Source organism: Cariama cristata, unplaced genomic scaffold, assembly GCF_000690535.1.
Source record: "Cariama cristata isolate BGI_N322 unplaced genomic scaffold, ASM69053v1 scaffold29438, whole genome shotgun sequence".
NCBI lineage: Eukaryota > Metazoa > Chordata > Aves > Cariamiformes > Cariamidae > Cariama > Cariama cristata.
This window is the reverse complement of record NW_009630170.1, coordinates 1-19464: the sequence shown is the minus strand read 5'-3', so window position 1 is coordinate 19464 and position 19464 is coordinate 1. Positions and strand designations below refer to the sequence as shown.

Genomic DNA, 19464 nt, shown 5'->3' with positions numbered 1-19464 from the left:
AGAGGGAAGAAAACAGCTCCAAGAATCCCACAGAAGCATACTTGGCTGTGGCACCAAAGAGACTCTCTCGGGCGATGTAGCGTCTGGAGTATTCACTACTTCTTGCTCAGAAATGCCTCCTTGAAATCCAGAGCTTTTCCGTCTTCCACTAGAAACAGCTGAGCAGGTCTGCCTCGCCACCCCAACGCACGCTCTCAAGGGCACCACGTCAGGGACTCTGCCTCACACTGTGTGTGTAGTGTCTCAATTCTGCTCCCACTGGAAGTAAAGGGAATTTTCCCAGTCTTTCCAGTGGAAACAGGGTTTGCCCAAATGTTTACAGGCAGTAGTGAAACTAGGCAGCCCTGGGACACAACCCTAAGCGACCAGAATCAGCACTCTCAACAGAGACAGACCCCATGATAACAGGAAGCACAAGGCAAGCTTCGCTACCAGAATGAAAAGATGATACATAAGAGATGAACTTTTTAAACAAGAGGATATAACAGAAGGCGATTTCAGTCCAACCAACTCACTGTCTTTCCGTCTCAAGCTCTAATCAGTCCATATCACAAAACCATAAAAGCCTCAAACAAGCACGCTGCCAATTGCTTTTCTCTGGGTTACGAACACATGAAGGAATGGGGGAGATACGGTAACAGCAGCGACAAGCCTGGCAGATCCTCCCGGTGGGGTGAGATCCAGCACTGTAGGATTTGATTCTTTTTAGAGTTTAGCCAGTAGCATGTATGGTATAATCTATGGAAACTGTCCCATTGGATTTTAAAACACAAACACAGCAGAATGTCATCATAAATAAGCAAAGTCTGTGTTAAAAAATTCTAAGTACACAGCATTTTCTCCAGTTCTGACACCTTTTTAATAGAAATCACTTGTTTAGGAAACAAATAGCACTTTTGTAATTTTTTTTTTTTTACAATGTTTCTTACCTTGATCTTATTTTAAGTAACACTAGGAAGACCTCAATATCTTTTATTTTCCTTTTTAATTTAAAAAAGTTGGTTTTTTTCCCCCAGATACAAAGATTTTGCCCTTGCATAAAAAAACAGTGCCCAAAACGATGACACAAGGACTCACAAAGACTCACTGTATCTCACTGACACTATTACTTCTAATCTATACCATGCAAGGTCCCATCTACCTCTTTAATTAGACTGTCAGCCTGAAAAACAGCTTTTCTATTCCTTATTTAGTTCTTGTTACCAAAAGAAGAGAAAGGAAGTGAAAGAAAAGGACATTTCTCTGTTCAGTTCACACATCTGGGTCATGTGCTACTTTGTTCAGGATACCTTTGTTGTTTATAAATATAGAAAAGGGTTGGAATCTCATTTTCAAGTAATCGATGCACATTTTCTCGTGGGACACCTCCATCCAATGCTCCAAGCTGACCCTGGATTCTGGCCCTCTATCTTCCCATTCCCAACACAGGCTTTCTGGATGAGCGTGAGGACCCAAACCAAGTCTGCAAAGCATGTCTGTTGTTTGATGTGAAGAAACAGGATTAACCCAAAGCTGTTGGGACAGCAGATCCTCAGCCTGTACATGTGCTGGTTACTCAGTGAAAAGTCCATCTCCTTTCCTTTTGTACATCTCCTGTCTAAACAATAGTAAATACTGCTTATTTGATAGACTTGTCCCTTCTGGGCACTGGGATTTGATAATTTATATTTCTGGTTTTTTTGGTTTAATAGTACTGAGAGTTTAGAAACAGGAAAAGCCCACAGGCTCTTTGGACTTGTTTTTTTGTTTTCCCCTAGCTAAACAAACTGTTCTGCAAATAAGGATTTGAAACCTGCTCTCCTCCCTCATCCCTGCTCCTCACCCCAAACAAAAACCTAGAGTGGCTGTGGAGGCTGCTGCAGGCACACACTGGTGTAAAATATAGAGAGAGTAAATATATTATTTCACTTGGCATGGTGCTGGCAAAGAACCCCCAGCTGGCACTATTCATGTAACATGATCCAAACTTTGCATGTACACACAGAATAAGAAGGATCAATTGGCAAACTCCGGTGCCGCCTGGCACAAGCATCTTCACGCTCTCTCTGGAACCAAAGAACTAAAGAATTCTGCACTTTCCAGAAGAAATCCGGTTTTGCTTTTCTAGAGTTTCTTTATTTTGCTCTTCCTCCTCGCCGCCACCTCCCTTGGCTCCTTCTTAACTTCACTGTGTTATTTAGTCTCATCGCCCTTGTTACAGTTCACCATGCAGCTCTGGGAAGGGGAGGGGGCTAAGGTGGAGGTGGCAGCATTAGTATTGTTAGTGGAGTCCATGCCATTGGAGATGGCTACTGAATTGACCTCAGAGTTTATGGGTTTTGAAAGGTCGATGCCTTGGATGAGGCGGATCAGCTGTTTTACCTTCTCCAAGGAGCTGTGCATCTCCTTCTGTTTTGCAAGGATGGTATTCTTCATTTCCATGCATTTCTGCAGCAAAACAGAAAAGCAGTAATAAGTTCAAGCTTATGTATGAAAGAAGGTAAGAGAAGGAATATGATGTTCACAGATCTAAATGGAAGTACGCAGAAAAGACTGCAGCTACAATTTCACTTTCCCAGTCTAGAAGAAAAAGAGTCTCAGGGCTGCGTTCACAGGAGAATTCGTGTTTGCAGGCTGAGGAATTAAATTACCAGTACATAGCTGTCACCTTGTATGGCCCCCTTTCATCCCAGAGTGTTTTGCAAATGAACACAGACAGCTCTATCCTTTTGTCTTCTGTTTGAAGGGAAACTTCCAAGTATACGTTCTTCTTATTTTTTTCTGTTAGTATTGCATTGCTGAAATTTCTTTAGCTCAGATCTGCAAACTCAGGCATCCTACTGCAGCTGACTGCTGACAGCGTGTGTGCATGCCGCTGATGGGATACAGCCTTTGCCTTCACATACATTTTAGCAGGAACATCATTTCCTCCTCTCAATAAATAAATGGGCACTTGAAAAGAAAAACAAGCCCTTCTTCACTTGAAAATCTTCTTTTGTGGCCACTTCTTTCTCTTAAGAAGCGGCAGTAACCTACCTAGCTCATCAGTTAAGAGTCAGGCTAAGATAACTTTAAAAAAAGCCCACAAACGATGTTTCAAGGGTGAAAAACTGCTTGTATCTGTATTTGAAACTCTCAAAAAGAAGGAGATGGTAGCTATGTCTATAACATTCAAGCTCTTGCACGAAGATGGCAACCTTCCTACATTTTTTAAACCTTTTATCCAAGCTGATCTCCAGACAGTGTTGGTTTCAGCTTTACTATTTTCACATGCAGCTCGTGGTGTCACAAAAACACCACAAAATTAAGACCTAATGTGTCTTTTTTGGACAGTTCCCATGAAAGTATAAACAAGGACTTGATCATAGAAAATAAACCATTCTCCTTACTTACTGTCAATCCCTCACGTTAAGGGCTTGTATCTGCCTGGGTACATCGCCGAGAAACTGCGTTAGTGCTCTAGTGCTGCTCAGGTTATGCCCAGCTACTGCTAACCAGAAGACGACAGTCTCCAGAACTGTTAACCAGCACTTCTCACCACTTATTTGCTCACAATCATTTTATTTGTATCGTCAGCATTTAGGGGTTCTATAAACATGGGACACTTACTTTTGTTCTAATAGGTAAAGACAGGCAGACCGGAAAGTCCATCTGTATTTAAAAAGGAAAGTCTGTACTTATGTATCCAGCCTTACAGACGCTGCCACCTACGAGATTTCAGTACTTCTCATTCTGCGATATCGACTAAGGCTACACTAAGTGAGGGGCTCAAACTTTACACTGGCAACTCAAGAGCCTGATTTGCATATTAAGGTGAGAAGAGGGAGCAAATTAATATGTATGCTCCAATTACTGCGATAAACTAAGGTGGAAACTACAGCTTCTGGTTCAAAGTATGACATTGTCTAATTAATATTATGCAGATGCATGCACAATGTCCAGCTGCTGACCGCCAAGGCAACATGTCAAGAGCCTGAGAATCAGTCATGAATAAATGGTCGCTTTTGTATTAGGAAGCTCTGAAAGCGCACCAAGACTGTAACTCTTACTACACGCAGAGGCCCAACCATTCTTATTTAAGTGAGCCACTGGAGAATTTGACTTCATTTACTGCCCACAGACAATAATGCTCTGGGTCATGTGTGTCATCTGGTGATATTAGAGGTCACTATGTCTACAATATATGGTCAGCATGGATCATGTATAAGTGACTCAATGTAAGTATACGTTGCCTGTATTTCATTTCTGCTCCCCAAAGTCCTAAAAAGGAAAGGCAAGCGCTCATTCAATTCTCAGTAAATCCAGTGGAAGACAGGTCTAGCACACAAAGTCACTCTATAGTTTTCTCTCTGCATTCTAGCACCAGAACACAGGTGCAGAGTTACCTGGGAGGGCAATACTCACCGTTATAGAATTGCTGAGCTGTTTGACCTTCTGCTCTAGTTGTTCTCTTTCCTGTTTTAAATCTGAACTCCATTTAAGTAATTTCTGTTTTTCCTCTTCTTTTGCTGCAAAACAGAATATTAATCACAACATTGAAATTGTTCCTGTTAACAACAGTGGATAGAGGCTCTAAACTGCTTCATGTAAAGAGGCTAATTGTGTTTAAATTCAACAACTTGTGCACTATTTCACCTACATACACAAGCATCACAGAAGGCTTAACAAATATTTAGACTGCTATTTTCACTTCACTAGTGATTAAGGTTCTTCCCCTTTAATTTCCTTTTGTAAAGGAAGTACCATTTTATCCCATTCCCGAAATAACATCGTCCATTATTAGAAAGTGAAACAAAAGTGTTGTTCTCCATTTTCCTACCTGCTTTATATGCAATATATGAATGAACAATTGCTAAAGTTCCTGGCCATGGGATTGCCTCTTCTTTCTTTAGCATCTGAAAGAAAAGTGTTTAAAGATTTAGCTGGTCTACAATGTACCTCTAAGAAAGCAAAAAGGAGAGAGAGAAAGAGGGAAAGACTGAGAATTTTCTTTTATGGCTATCATTAGCCTCAGCCCTGTTAACATGAAGCTTCACAGACCTGTTCCAAGATTTAACAGAGGGAATTATTCACAACTGTATTGTGGTTCCCACAAAGCAGGCCTCTTTCTTACAAATGTCAGCGTTTTCTCAAATTCCCTCCATAGCCACAAATAAAGTCTACTAATGAAACGGAACAACTGAAAAGAGGAATGAAAGGATAATATATCTTAACTCAAACTTGCCAGGAGACAGAAACATGATTTCATGGTTCAGACGAACTGCTGATCTTAGGTGTTCTGGAAGAAGAGTTTTCGTGGCACAGAACAGTTTCCACACCATACGTTCCAACATCACACTTCGTGGCTAGTAAAACATGAAACCATCCTATCTCCCCTTCTTATCAGAATCATCTTAATAGAGTTGTCAAACCCTCTTTATAAGGATAAGCACCATTTATGTCTTTCAGATGCTTCCTACATGTTCCTTCCTAACAAACTTTATTTTGAGAGGAAGGACAAGTTCTTTTTAGTAAGTGAATCAGAGGGGTGTCTCAGAAGATAGAGGACTTGGTCATCTTACAGTGAAATTACCCAGATTTTCCTCCCCTAATTTCGTGGGAACCTATTGCAGAAATATGAAGAGGAGGGATAAGGTGAGAGTAGGCAAGAAAGAGCAGGAATAGGGAAGTGGTAACATTCCCTACTCTCTTGTAACTACTGACCAAGTCACTTGAGTTTTGCGTTTTCATTCTTTTGAACAGCATATTGTACGTCAGGCTGTTTTCTTATGGTGCCATCTGGCTAATCGAAGGTCATGTGGGCAACCAAGCAATATGCCACATCAGACAGAATGCTAACAGCTTCAGGCTGCCAATTATCAGCAATCCTCTGCAATTTCTGGACTTCCATGCAAGGGTTAGGAACACAATAGTTTACTTCTTTGTCTTGTAATATCAATGCAATTATATTGCAAAAATAATAATGCAATCTGTTCACTTCAATTGTGTACTTTCAGAGAAGGATCTGGAAAGAAGATCCACCAAACTATTCGCCTGTCCTCACTATACTGATGCTGGATGATATTATTAAAAAGATCACTGAAGACAACCTCTCTGATGTTTGATTTATATGAGCAAACAGGGGCTTATATTTGCTCTGTCTATTGAGGTAGGCTTGTGCAAATGTTTTATTTATTTGTCCAGAAGAACATACTTATAACTTTTGAAGAAACAACGAGCTTAAGATGAACAGCAAAATTTCTATGGGTCATAAAAAACCTTTCCCAAAAGTTTGTGTGCTTTGGTCGAGAAAAAGAGTAAAACCACAAGACCCAAATCGGGGAGCAAGACCTAACAGTTTGTATCTGCACGCATTCCAACAGAAGTAATTCGATCAACTTCACACAAGCCTTATTACAGATCAAACAGATTTGTTCAGTGTCAGGCTGTCTTGATCTAAGTAAGACAAGTGATGTGGTTATTTTCTTTAACACCAAAAAGTCTTTACAGTGCATTGTATATAACTCTCCCTGTCTGTCAAACAATACCTGGTCTTGACATTTGGGACAGATCCACATGCCCTTGGGAATGGTTTTCAGAGGCGGGTCCAGACAGTCCAGGTGATAAACACGTGAACATGTGTCACACATCAGCAACTGCCCGCTTTTTCTGCAAACACTGCAAAAATCCTCATGGATATCGCCCTATAAAAATTGAGGGGAAGGGGTGTGGGTGAGAGAAAGAGAGAGAGAGAGAAGGCAAAAAGTGAACTTTGACTTTTGACATCTATATCCTAGTTAAATGCAAAGTTTACAGCACAAACTATTTCTAAGGGGATTCCAAACGGTCAAGCCCTTTTTAGGCTGTGAAACAGGAAAACCAGGTAGGATGTCAGAAACAGTCTGTCCTCCCAAGGCAAAATGCTACAGCAAACACTCATTATCATAGCTTCTCTTAACAACTGCTACCCCATAGCCTTTCTTCTTTAAGACTGCCTCTTTACCCTGCTTTATTTTTCCCTAAAGTGATGAGCTACCCACTTCCTTAACCCGTCTCATTTCTGAATGTAAGCGCAACTCCACTTCAGGAATGCTGATGAGGCTGTCTCCTGACAGTAATAGTATGTAAGAAACCCCAACTGAGTGACTTAAAAGACCACTGTCAAATATTTAGGTCACCTTTAAAGATGAAACTGGAAGGAAAAGGTATTGTGCTTGTAAATGAAAAAGAACAGAATGAATGATGTTCTGAGACAATTGTTTTTACTTCACTTAGGTCATCTCAAGTTGCACCAAAAAAGCTGTGACTCAAATTTTTCTCGTTCTCTACAGAGATTGGTTTATGTTTCATCACTAACATAGGCTGAGAGCCAGGACGGAGGAATACCAAGAGAGATTTTCTAACTAAGGGTTTTTTAAAAGAAAGAATTGAAGACATTACTGGCAGTGTCTCTTAAAAAAACCTAGCTTTAGTTACTATTGCATCACCATCAGAGAGAATCTGTTTCTACAGACATTAACTTCCCAGAAAGGTAGGTCTGTATTTTGTCACCTTTTCTTCTCTCTCTCTCCTCCTGTTAGTCCCATCTCGTGCTTGGAGCGGGACCCCAGCCCTCTCCTCTCTCTGCCTGTGGGCTGTCCTGGCAACTCTGACGTATTCAAGGCCTCACCTGGAGCCTGAAATACACACTTCTCACTGACTTTGGTTAAAGTTTCACACACACACCAGATCTGCAAGATTGTGACTTTAAGACGTACGTGTTGAGTCAAACTGCACGTATACTACTCCCCCCTGTATGAAATATCAACGTGTGCAAGGTTTCATTTTGACCTGTACAGTCTTTTCATGTGTGTGAATAAGTTCTATCAATTTGGAGGGATAGCAGATTTGGCCGTGCAATTACACATTAAGTTGCCAGGCAAGAAAAATGACACTAATCTCTACTATGGATAAAATATTAAACATATTAGAAGAATGACACACAAGCAATCTGCTCGGGGTTCTACGTCCCAGCTCTATTGCTGATGAGGCCTTTCTTCGAAAGGAAGGCTATTCTTCTCTTAATTCCCAAGGTTAGCACTGATGTCGTGTTTTGTAAAGGATCAATCTTTAGTGAATTTTCAGTGCCATGTTTTGGTTCTGTAATTCCCAGGGATCTTTGAGAGCTGGGCTATGGTACTACTTCATCCTGTAACACCAAAGAGTTCCTCGGTGTTAAATGAAAATTTAAATGAGCGACATTTCATGCCTCTTGTGAAGCGATCTATGTAAAGGCTGGGAAGAACTTCTTTTCCTCTACCATGCATTCTGCGAGTACAAGGAAAAGAAGGCAGGCAAGAGTGTCATACAAGCTAAAACAAAATCCTCTGCAACCTAAAGAAAAATTTAAGAGGAAAATTCTCACATTTTAGAAGAAAATCCTCATCCTAGAGAATTACATGTGTTAAGATGCTTTGGTTGCCATAGACTACATGATGGCACTTGGTAACTGGCCTAGGTGCAGAATTACTGGTGTGTTGAAAACCAAACCTGTTTTGTCTAATACCCTGCAGAAAGAGACCTACACAAGGGACAGATGCAGTTGCTTCTTGAGGGGGAGACATTTAGAAATTTAGACCCAGAACCTTCTAAATTCAACTGAACGCTGCAAAACTTGAAGTGACACAGCTGGTCAGTGTCCAGTGTGGCTGAATGCTTTGAGATGACAACACACATGCATAAAATCCACAGTCCTATTTTTGGTAATGTAAAATTCACAGCATTTCCTCAGAATTAATAACAGGCCTTACCAAAATCCCAGCCACTGTTTGATTCCAAAGAAATGCCCCTGGTGTTATGGGCAGTTAATAAATATATGCATAAAGGGGGGCTGGATTTGATGTTGTGACACGCACCTGACTAATCTCAGTTTTGGGACCAGCTCTGTGAAGGCTACAGGCAGCCAACTTAGGCTAGAGCAGAGCTCACTGAGGCTGCTCTAACACATGCCACAGGCCAAAGAGACTGGAGAATAATTTCAGAAGAGAGACCATAAAAGGTGATTTAACGTCACTTTTTGCTCTACTTCCTCTGCACCAAGAGACCAGGAAAATAAATGAAAGCTTTTTGGACAGCTAACAGTTTTCTTTATTTTTATAAAGTGTCTAGAGCAGCAGAGCCTGGCTTTAGGCAACAGACCTGAATAACACAGTATCAAATCAGAAGTAGATGCAGTTTGTGTGTTTGAATATGTAATGACTGTACTTATATGTACATTTCACTGGAACAACATGGGAAAACTAAATATTCTGCAACAGGAATTGCTTATGACCATATAAATAAAGATGATCATAATGTATGATATAAGTGAATGAAGTTATCAGAAGCAATAATAATTCTGGCATTTCCTAACTTCTATGGGCTTGACTTTGCAACCTGAGCATTCTGTAATGCTCCTCTCAATTGAAACATTATTTTGATATAAAAAGTTTACCAATAAAAAGGCATTCTGTGACCACAGACTTGAATCATCACCAGATTAGAGATTTTTGCACTATTCTTACTGCTGAGTAATTGACCTTCAAAGGCAATTGCTATCTTCCAGGTGAATATGCCACTACGGCGTGACGGAGAATCACACATAACTAGGTGGTTTACAGTCCACTGCCAAATAGAAGAAAGAAAAAAAAAAAGGAAAAAAAAGAGAGAAGTTTTGCTCAATCCTGCCTACTGCATGATTTCCTTCCTTTTCCCAGGTTCTATTCCTACTTTCTACCCCTCCATACTTATCACCAATCTCATCTCAAGTTCCTGCTTCATGCTCCCTTCAAAATTTCACTGTCATTCAGAGAACGACAATTCAGGAGAGAATAGCAAGAATGCCGCTCTGGGCCATGGTGGCTGGTGTTGAGTGCTTGGTCCGATTTGCAATTTTCACAGGTTGGCTAAAGACAAAGACTACTCCAATGCTAAATATCAAATTTCCATTCTAAAGGAATTCTATCGGAATTAGACCTTCTCAGCAAATTAATGCAAAAATATTTTAAAGATGGGCAAAATAGCAGTTTTCTTCTATATCTGTCTGAGGAACTGCTCAACTGTTTTAACAGAGACTTCTGAAATAGCCTTTTACTTAGGCATGCACTTGCTGTGTTTTCATTTTTAAGTCTCCAAAAGCTGGAGGCTGTAATTACAGATATTTTCTGTCCTATCTAGAACAGAGAGAACTTTCTACATTCACATCATCTGCTAACAGTGCAGACCCTCTTCATGAGATGGACTGCCAAAAGAAGTGATCCTGCCTTCTCTACACACCCAGACGCTCATTTCTGTCCCCTGCACGAGGCTGGCACAAGAACGCGTACGTCTATAAAATTAACCAGATTAGGGCACTATCTTGCCTAAGACTAACAAGTTTTAGCTAAACCACAATGTGGCCTTAGATACATCTGTGCTGGAACAAAATAAGAGGCATTTAAGGGATGAGAAAAGACTGCTGGTGACAGGCAGGACAGTTCTCAGTGCTAGCACCCATCATAAACTGTGGCATGAGCATTTCAGTGTATACTGTATTCTACATCTAATTAAGCTGCAAGCTCCTTAAATGTCAAAGACCTAATTTTCCTCTTTGTCTTCACCTCCAGCACAACTTGTACTGTTGATGTTTAAATATATAGTACTTTCCCAGCATTATATAGCACTTTTCTAGTCAAAAATGCAAAAGGTTTTTACAAGTATTGCTAAGTTCTGAAAACTCGGATGGAAAAGGAAGCACCATACTAAATCTATAAATGGGGGAAACCAAATCACACAAAAGGCATGTGACTGTACAAGCTTATACAGGAATTTCATGGGTACATATTAACAGAAGACTACCTTCCAGCTAATGATGGCAATAGAAAACCATTCCTCTCTTTATGAGGAAAAAAGAATTATATATGAGCAAGTAAGAATTATAACATGTAATGACAGAAGAACAGATCTTGTATTTACTTCCAGGTCTTGTATTTACTCCTTTCCAATATTCTGCTGTCTCTGAAAGTTCAAATTTTAATAGTCTATTTTTAATTAAAAAATATTTTTATGAGAACTTTGAAAGATATTTTCTACTTTTACATGTATTTTATTTTATACGGAACATTTTATACCAAACATTTCTGAAAAGTCTACCAAATTAGCACAACTGATAGTCAATATGCATTGAATGGGCCCTTGGGACAAAAGTCTTTCAAAAAATAACTCACAAAAAATGTTAGTGCTGCTGCATATGTATAAACTAAATTACTTGTCTGGAAACATGTTAAAGGAGATTTATGTATGACTCTAAAGGGGAAAAAGTGCTACAGTGCTATGTTACAATATGATGAGGTAAGAGAGAATGTTAATTACCTGCTGTGTAATCTTCCATTGTCTCCTTTAAAATACTTCTATTTTCATTAATTAATTAATATTAAAGCAATCCAGAACCTAGGCCTAAATGCTGTCCAAATTCAGAAAACTCAGGGCATTCAGAACTAGATTTGAATGCTACAGAATTTCACTATCCTTGATTTCGCTTGCTGCCACCAGGCACTGCAGAAAACAGGGCAACCACTCATTATACCATTTTGAGAGCCCTTACACAGTGGGAAAAAGACTTGGCAGTATACGCACACAAGTCAGAGATGGAAAAGATCTCCCACCATATTATCCAGTCCTTCTCTTGGGGCCAATGTAAAAAATGTGCTCTCCAGCATGTTTGCTAGTTGTTTGTACTGCTTACTTTTAAAAGTCCCCAGAGATGGAGCTGCCCCACCTTCTCCCTAAGGGGCTGTTCCCCAGTCCCATTCATTTGACTGTCAGGAAAGGGTTTTTACAGTCAAGTGCTATTCTACTCTCAAAAATGACTGTATGAAAGAGAACCTTTTAATTTCACATACATACTCCTGGCGTATCGGAGTTGCATCTATTTATTTCACTGACTCAGACACACTTGTACTATTTCTATTCCTGTTACCTCTGCAGAACAAATCCAGATCAGAGGCAAGAACTTGGCTTCTAATCCTTGTTGTATGTGGCCAGTAGAGTTGGTCTCTCAGTCTATGTACTTACAGCGGTGCAACTGCATAGATGAAAATAAAGTGGCCCAATTCTTCCTTAAAGCCCATTTCAAATGGTTGGGCCTCAATTATATGTGATAATATGTTTGGGGAAAAAAAAAAGGGGGGGGGAGTGAGGTGGGAGAAGAGACTGCTCTGACTCAGATCACAGAAGGAGTTTGCAGCACTGGTATGAAGAAATAAGCAAGCACCTTTTTATTTTTAAACTCTGCCCAATAAGTCTAGTCTTTAAAACACAAGCACTTTGCTGGAAGTACATGACAACTCCTGAGAATTTTTGTGCAATGAATTGTTTCACTCATACTGAACAGTCACAGTACACTTTCAGACAAACCACAGTGTACAGTCCTTTCATTATGTCATTTTGGACCTACACAGCAACCCAGTCCAATTCTTCACAAGCTATTTATCTTCTAAAGTTTATGGAGTTTATGTTTTTTTCGAGAAATAGAAACATTGAAATAACTGGATAGTTCTCAGTAACTTAAAAAAGGTTGTACTTTGAGTAGTAAATCTGATCTTTGAATTAACTTAAAATAAGGACACTCACTTCTTTATAAATTATAACAATAGGTTATAGACAGGTTTTGCCACCCGACCAAAGGGGTGATTTATTTAGCTCCGCCAGTACACCAGAATGGCCAAACCAGTGCTGCAAATGCGACTCCTGGCTGTTCCGCGTGACCCGAGCGGTTTCCCACCTTCTCTCATTACAGAAACACCACAACTTTTTTGTTATTATGGTCTGTAAGCAATACTTTTCATTCTCCCCTTCCCCCTTTTTCATGGATGACAGGTTCAATTCAGTCGGCAAGATCTCAGACATGGCACAAAGGAAATGAGCTCATCTAGCATGCCTGGTGCCTCCCAGTGTTTCAATCCACTGAAGGAGTTATAAATAAAATCTCCACAGGACAAAAACATAGGTGCAGGAGGAAAAAGGGTGAATGTTAAAAGAGTGCTGGACTGTTTCACTGCACTGAATCAGGACAAATGATGAGTGAGACTAAAGAAGCAAAGCTGCAATGATTTTCCTTGTGGCTGTTTCTGCATTTCTTTCTAAAAGTAACCCCCTCCCCAAGAGTTACTTACGTCTGTGGAGCTGGGGCTAGGCAGGGACACAGGCTGAACAGCTGCGGGAAAAGTAAATGTGGTCTCTGTCTTTTCATTTTCGGGGGAGTCAGGATAACTGGACAGAGGGGATGTGGGGGTCAAAGCCCCGAACCCCAGCACCGTGTTGTATTTAGGTGGACGACCTACATATTAACAACAGGGAACACAAAAAAAAAGAATAGAGAAAAAAAAAAAAAAAAAAAGGAAAAATGATCTTACATACCTTTGGCCAGTGGTCCTCATTGGCTAGCGTGAAAAAGGAAATGATGTAGCACAGAGAGGAAGTTAATATAAAAGTTACAAGTAGAAGGACAGAAGCAAAGATTTAAACATTTTTAGACTCTTTAAGTAGAATTTTGCAAGGAAAGAACATTTAAAAGACGTATTTCAGAAGGAAATAGAAATAAGCTCTGTAGAGGGTAAAAGAATCACTCCCATAAAAGCGGTGTGGGGACACTTGCCACTCCTAGAAATGAGGCTATTCAGTTTTTAGGGAAAACATGTTGGCATCAAAGCTAGAGAGAAGCTACAATAACTACTATTAAATCCTTTCTACTGTTATCCCACACCTCCCTATCTTTCTAGTGCCAGCATAAATCTACACAAAGGTTAAGTCCTTTATCAGAGGCCAACACTCACCAACCCCCTCCTTTTCTTCCCCTTTTTTTAAACCCACTCAGCCACAGATCAGCACTTTCTACCCTACTGGTACATCATTTTTTAAACTAGGCTACCTCAAGAACAGGTCCTGTTGTCTGACCCGTAACACCAGCACTACCAGTTGTAACCTACCACTGGTCTTCCACTGGAAACCCCCCCAAATTCTGTATCCTTTCTTAGACTTTCTCAGTCAAGTATGTTTGATTATGCACAACTCCTGTACCCTCCTTTAGACTAGCAGAAGTGGAAAATGTATTCATTACAATTTTCATAAAATTATGTATGCAAAGCAAGACAGCAGAAAACCAGTACGTAACCATCACTTCCGCCTCCCTTCTCCAGGGTAATTTATGAATATGTTAACACAAAAGAGTTAGGATCTAGGAATAATTCCCCAGATCTTATGTTTACAGTTTGTCAGTCTACACCTATTAACATGCTAAACCTTGCATTTAAGGTCTGGATATGTTCCAGAACTAAGTATGTCCTTGGAAACGGATTTCTGATAGTGATGTCCATGGCTAAAATTTCTGACATGCTCAGCACCATCTAGAATTAAACTAAAACTCTCAAGGGCACATGCCTGCATAAGCTTTTTACCTAATATATTGCTATACTAAATCACAAAACAAATATATGCATTCAAATCTTTTGTCAATTGAAAATGTGTGCTACTAATTTGGTGCTGATGCAAGGTACAGGCTCACAACAGGGTGTGAGAAAAAAAAGAAAGTATAATAGCAGTCAGTGTGCAAAAACAGGCTAAGAGAATATCAAGTACAAAAGCATGCAATCGTTTTCATTGATACAGTAATTGTTCACAGTGAGTTATAAAATAGAATTAAGAAACCATTACTAGAAGAAGGAACATTTACTTATCCACAGAGTAAATGCAAAACTCTCTCCCTGTACATCATATCATTGTATATACATTTAGTATTTAATTAATATTAAATACATTTAATCTTATTAGAGGATGGCAGTAGAGACTGAGGTCTTTTATTTACAAACAGCATAGCTGCAAAAGTGTCAGCTTTGCCACATTGCCTGCTGCATTAAAGAGGTATATCAAGGAGAGCACGTTTCAAATGAAAATCTGACCTTGCAGCCAAAACCCAAAGATAATGTAACTGGTCCGTGCTAGGTAGGACTGTGGCGCTTTTAATCTGATTGATTACTTTTTTTTTAGACAGCAAACTCAGGAGTAGAGAAGGTATTATGAGTCTTTAAGGAGACTGCAGAAAATCATCAAAAATCAGGGAAAGATTGTTATATGTGAGGCTGATGCCATGCACAAAAAATGGTATCACGTTCTCTCCTATGCTGTTCTGACTCATCTGTTTCACCATAATCTAAGTCTTAAAATCTCACCTGTTCTACAGAAGGATTTCTACTGAATAATACTGTATATCTATATGAAAGATCATCTCTCATTTTAGCACAAGGGACACTCTGGTTGCAGAAAAGTGCTCAATATGAGCATGATAGCGTTTCTACCTCAAGACAAATTCTGTTGAAGGACCCACCTCTACTCCCAGCGGGGAACAAGGCTTTTGGCACACCAAGTTTCCTCTCCTATTCAGGGCACAGACACTTTTTCCGTAACCACCTTCTTCTTGATAGTAACAATACAATTTTGTTATTAACAAGAGGATCTTTACTGCAGCTTTATACCGCTAAATGATGTTGAAACACCCCACCTTTCACTTTTCTCTATCTATTGGGTTTTGGTTTTTTTTTTTTGGAGAGTGAAACTGAAATGAAACATTGAGCTGCCTAATAAAACCTGCTCTGCTAATCCTTAGAAGTCATGATCTTTGTCTACCATGGAAATTTACTGGACGAATGGAAGTACTGTAAGGTTTGTCTTTGTTTTACTCTTCAAATCAACAAGGGGACTGCAAATGCAAGATGGAGGAAGAGGCATACAGCAGGGAGACAGGTCTAAGTATACCTCACCTCTTTTACGTGTCCCAGGATGCATTGTGCTGTTCAGGTACGTGACTGCACTCTTCTTGCGCTGCAGGGAAGAATAGAACAACTTTTGTTGGCTAACGTTTTTGGCAACAACTATATGCAATAGCTGAGGAACAGCACTGTAGTACTAGAGTGAGATTACTGGCTGTTCTGTTTTCTGAAGCACAGCTTCAGAAAGGTTAGTTTTTTTACACTGCTTCTGACATCTGGACTGCTTCAGGCTGATACACAAGCTGACCTAATGGTAAGACTAACACACACTGCCATTTAACGTCAGCATTACATAGGAGAAGGCAGAAAAAGACATCAGTATTAGAAGAATATCTCAATGTATCTACTATTTGAAAATCTGAGGGTCATATCACAGCAATGGCCTTTTGAATTATAAATGATAGCCTGCCTGTTTAGTTAGGACTGAGAGAACTTAGGAGGCAGCAACATGGCAGAAAGACACACAAGCTCAGAATGAAAAGATCAGCTTCCCCCAGCAAAAAAATAATACCTCAGGCTCAAACACGGCTCCACTGTACACTGGATTTGCTGTTGTTCTTCTTTTCCTCTCTTGTCGCTTACTTTGGATTTCTTGAAAAACAAAGCATTCAGGTTAGAAAACAATGAGTCTCAGAAATTATACAAAAGTCCTCAGAATTCAGTTTGCATGTCAGGACAGCTGTGAAGATTCCAACAGAACACCAGTCATGCTGAATATAGGCAACTTTGTTCTACTTTTAATTTCTGAAGGTTTGAAAACTAAGAGCTGTCAAGGAATACAAATACAGTGCTCAACTAACTAATGAAAAGATTGCCACCTTCTCATCAAGTACTCCATGATTAAGACATTTCAAACTCATGGTTAGTGTAACTGGGATCTAAAAAGAAAAGCCACTGGTAACCTTGTTGATAGTTAAAAATAAATACAGTACAGAAAAATGCATGCCTTTGAAATGCTAGGCTATATTTAACTGTATAGGATTAAAGAGTTTAAATTATAAAACCAATTATAATCTATTAACTCATTCACTACAGATTATAGTCCCATGAAACATGAAATCAAGAAATAAATGAAAAATCCAGATGTGGGTTACAGTAAAATTATCCATGGTGTAACTTTGCAGATACAGGGGCTGTCCAGAAAGCAATGGGATTGTCACAAAGTTCTTTCCTATCATCAGAGTGTACACTTTCTTCCCAACCACTAATCTCCGCTGCATAAACAACTTCTTTGTCTCAGTGTAATAAGAGGAATAAAAAAAAAATAAGCACAAACAAAGTGAGATCAAGAGTACAGACATCCCAAATGTACTTTTGTGCAGGTAAATACTGCATTTAATACAGAAATATTTTGGACCTGTACTTCCAATTCAGAATGGCCATGAAACAGGGAACTCACGAATCGACTTAAGACATTTTTCCTACCTTCCAGGTGGTCATGAGTAACTAGTCCCAGAGACACCATAAAGGCAAGTTTCTGTGAGGGGGAGAAAAAAACATCATGGCAATTCCAACCATTAGGAAGAGCTATGTCACTTAGGCCCTTTAAAGTCAGTTGACAGGTAACCAAGCAATAAAAATATTATTTAGTAATACTTTGCTTCTATAAATCACTTTTCATTCATATATGTCAAACTGCTTTAGAGAGGATAGACAATAGTCCCATTTCCTAGATGGGAACCTAGGCTGAGATACAGGGAAATGCCAATTGCTTATGATCACAGAGCTGGCAGAGCTGGGAACAAGAAAGCAGTTTCTTTACTTCCAGTCCAGCACTGAACTGAGTGTGTGATCAGCTCTTAGTAAACACCAGCACAGTTCAAATGCCAGCAAAATATTGCTAGTTGAAGATCTAAGGAGCAACTACAAGGAGCAACTCTGGTTTATATCTGCCGTTCAATAAGGGCTACGGCTTTCTTAAAGGATTCTAATTTTAATGCAGGAAGTGCACAGACATGTGGAAATCAGAATTGGTACTGACAACAGTTAATGCTCACACAGTAGTCAGTTTGAATCTATCTATAAAAACAAATGTAGCAGAGCATTTAGCTGTAATCAGTTCCAAAGCTCTGCACAGCAGAAAGGTTTTAAGAAATAGCCATTCTGGCCACTCTATCCCCACAAAACCAACTGGACCTAAACTGGAATAAAACCCAGGCAGAATGTGAATGTACATGACTCTTTCCATCCCGCTCACCAGAGCAGAAATATTTTATAAAGCAAAATGAAGACATTTCTCCAGCAATAAAAATAACTCCAGAAGTTTAAAACCTCAAAGGAATGGAAATCAACACTGTAATCTAAGCCTCCCGGTTGAAGGAAGTATCAGAGGGAAATTATGATCTTGTAACTTACAAAAGACTCAGAAGTCAAATGCCTTCCAGGACTGAAAAATGCAATGCATTATATTTATTTAGATTTCTTATTCTGTAGCCTTATCAACTACTGCTGTCCAACAGGAATGTATGGAATGTTAAAGCTAAGGAGTCTTGAGGGAACAGAGCGGGGAAAATGTTTTCTGAAGGACAGAATGTTTCCTTTTTGTATTTAAAAGAAAGCTCTGGGTGTGTTCTGATACCTGTGGATTTTCTTCTCGTTTTGGCTTCGGTGCAGCAGGTGGAGTAACTGTACGACTTTCTGTTTGCTTCTCTTCTGCTTCCACATGTGGTTTAATAGTCTGAAAAGAAACAGTGTTTCTCTCATTCAGTGATAAGAATCACTTTTTTTACTTTGACTAGTAAAGCAAAACAAATACTTATGCAGATACAGGAGAAAAACAGTTTAAAGCTGGCAGTGTACTAACAAATACTTAATTGAGGAATCAGGCCTGAGAGGAATGTTAAATAAAGTGTTTTCCTTTAACAAAGGATGAAACAGCCTTACCACCATTCCATTAACCCATGCAGCCACGCAAGCAATAAAAGTCATCTTAAGAGTTAACTCCATTACAGAAATCACTATACGGTATGGGAAAACTAACAGACACTTTAAGAAAAAGCATCCCATGGAAGACTTCCAGGTAGAAACCATTCTGCATGGCACATGCATTTTGTACTTCTCACTCCTCAGTCTTCATATTTCACAGAATTACAAATGGCTCAAAAACTGTCTGACTCCTACTATCTTAGATGTTTCTGAAGCTTTTTTCTTTTCTGAAGTTATAATCTTCTGCAATGGTATCACAAATCTGCACGACAATCCTCAGCCCATGGCATAGCTGTTGAGGCCACAAACTGAGTGAGGTAAGTTATAGAGAGACAAAATTTTCCCCTTTATGATACGGAGAAAATACAGAGAAAAATTCATGTATTATTAAACCATCACCATTGTTCTGTGTGTTTTTCAACAGTTGAATTGCCAGTAATTATTTGAAGAGCAAACTAATATTGCTGGCATCAAAAGGAATGGGCATCAAAAGTATAGTATTATAGAAGTACAACTTCAAATCATATGAAAAGGCCACACACTGCTGAGTAACTGGTGAACAGCCTTGAGGTATGCAAGAACCTATGCGTGAGAATTCATAAGCAGAACTGAGCATGAGCATATCTTTCATGCACATGGTTTTCACAGTCTCCACAGGTGACTTCAAAAGCAGCAGATAACTTCAAGGCACAGTAGTCTATGAAAGAGTTTATAAATGAAATATATACTACTATTATTTATATAAATTACATAAATATTATAT

The 19464-nt window shown here is 39.4% G+C and overlaps 1 protein-coding gene across 1 annotated transcript; it reads right to left on the bottom strand.

The window, feature by feature from the left end:
- Window positions 1-835: 835 nt before the first annotated feature.
- On the bottom strand, window positions 836-18453 carry PHF21A (PHD finger protein 21A; the record flags this gene model as incomplete). Its single annotated transcript, XM_009705418.1, has 9 exons — window positions 836-2427; window positions 4384-4487; window positions 4799-4874; window positions 6507-6662; window positions 13128-13291; window positions 15768-15828; window positions 16288-16367; window positions 17202-17253; window positions 18355-18453. Coding segments are annotated over 9 exons (1047 nt in total), but the record flags the coding sequence as incomplete, so codon positions are not given.
- Between the last annotated feature and the right edge of the window lie 1011 nt (window positions 18454-19464).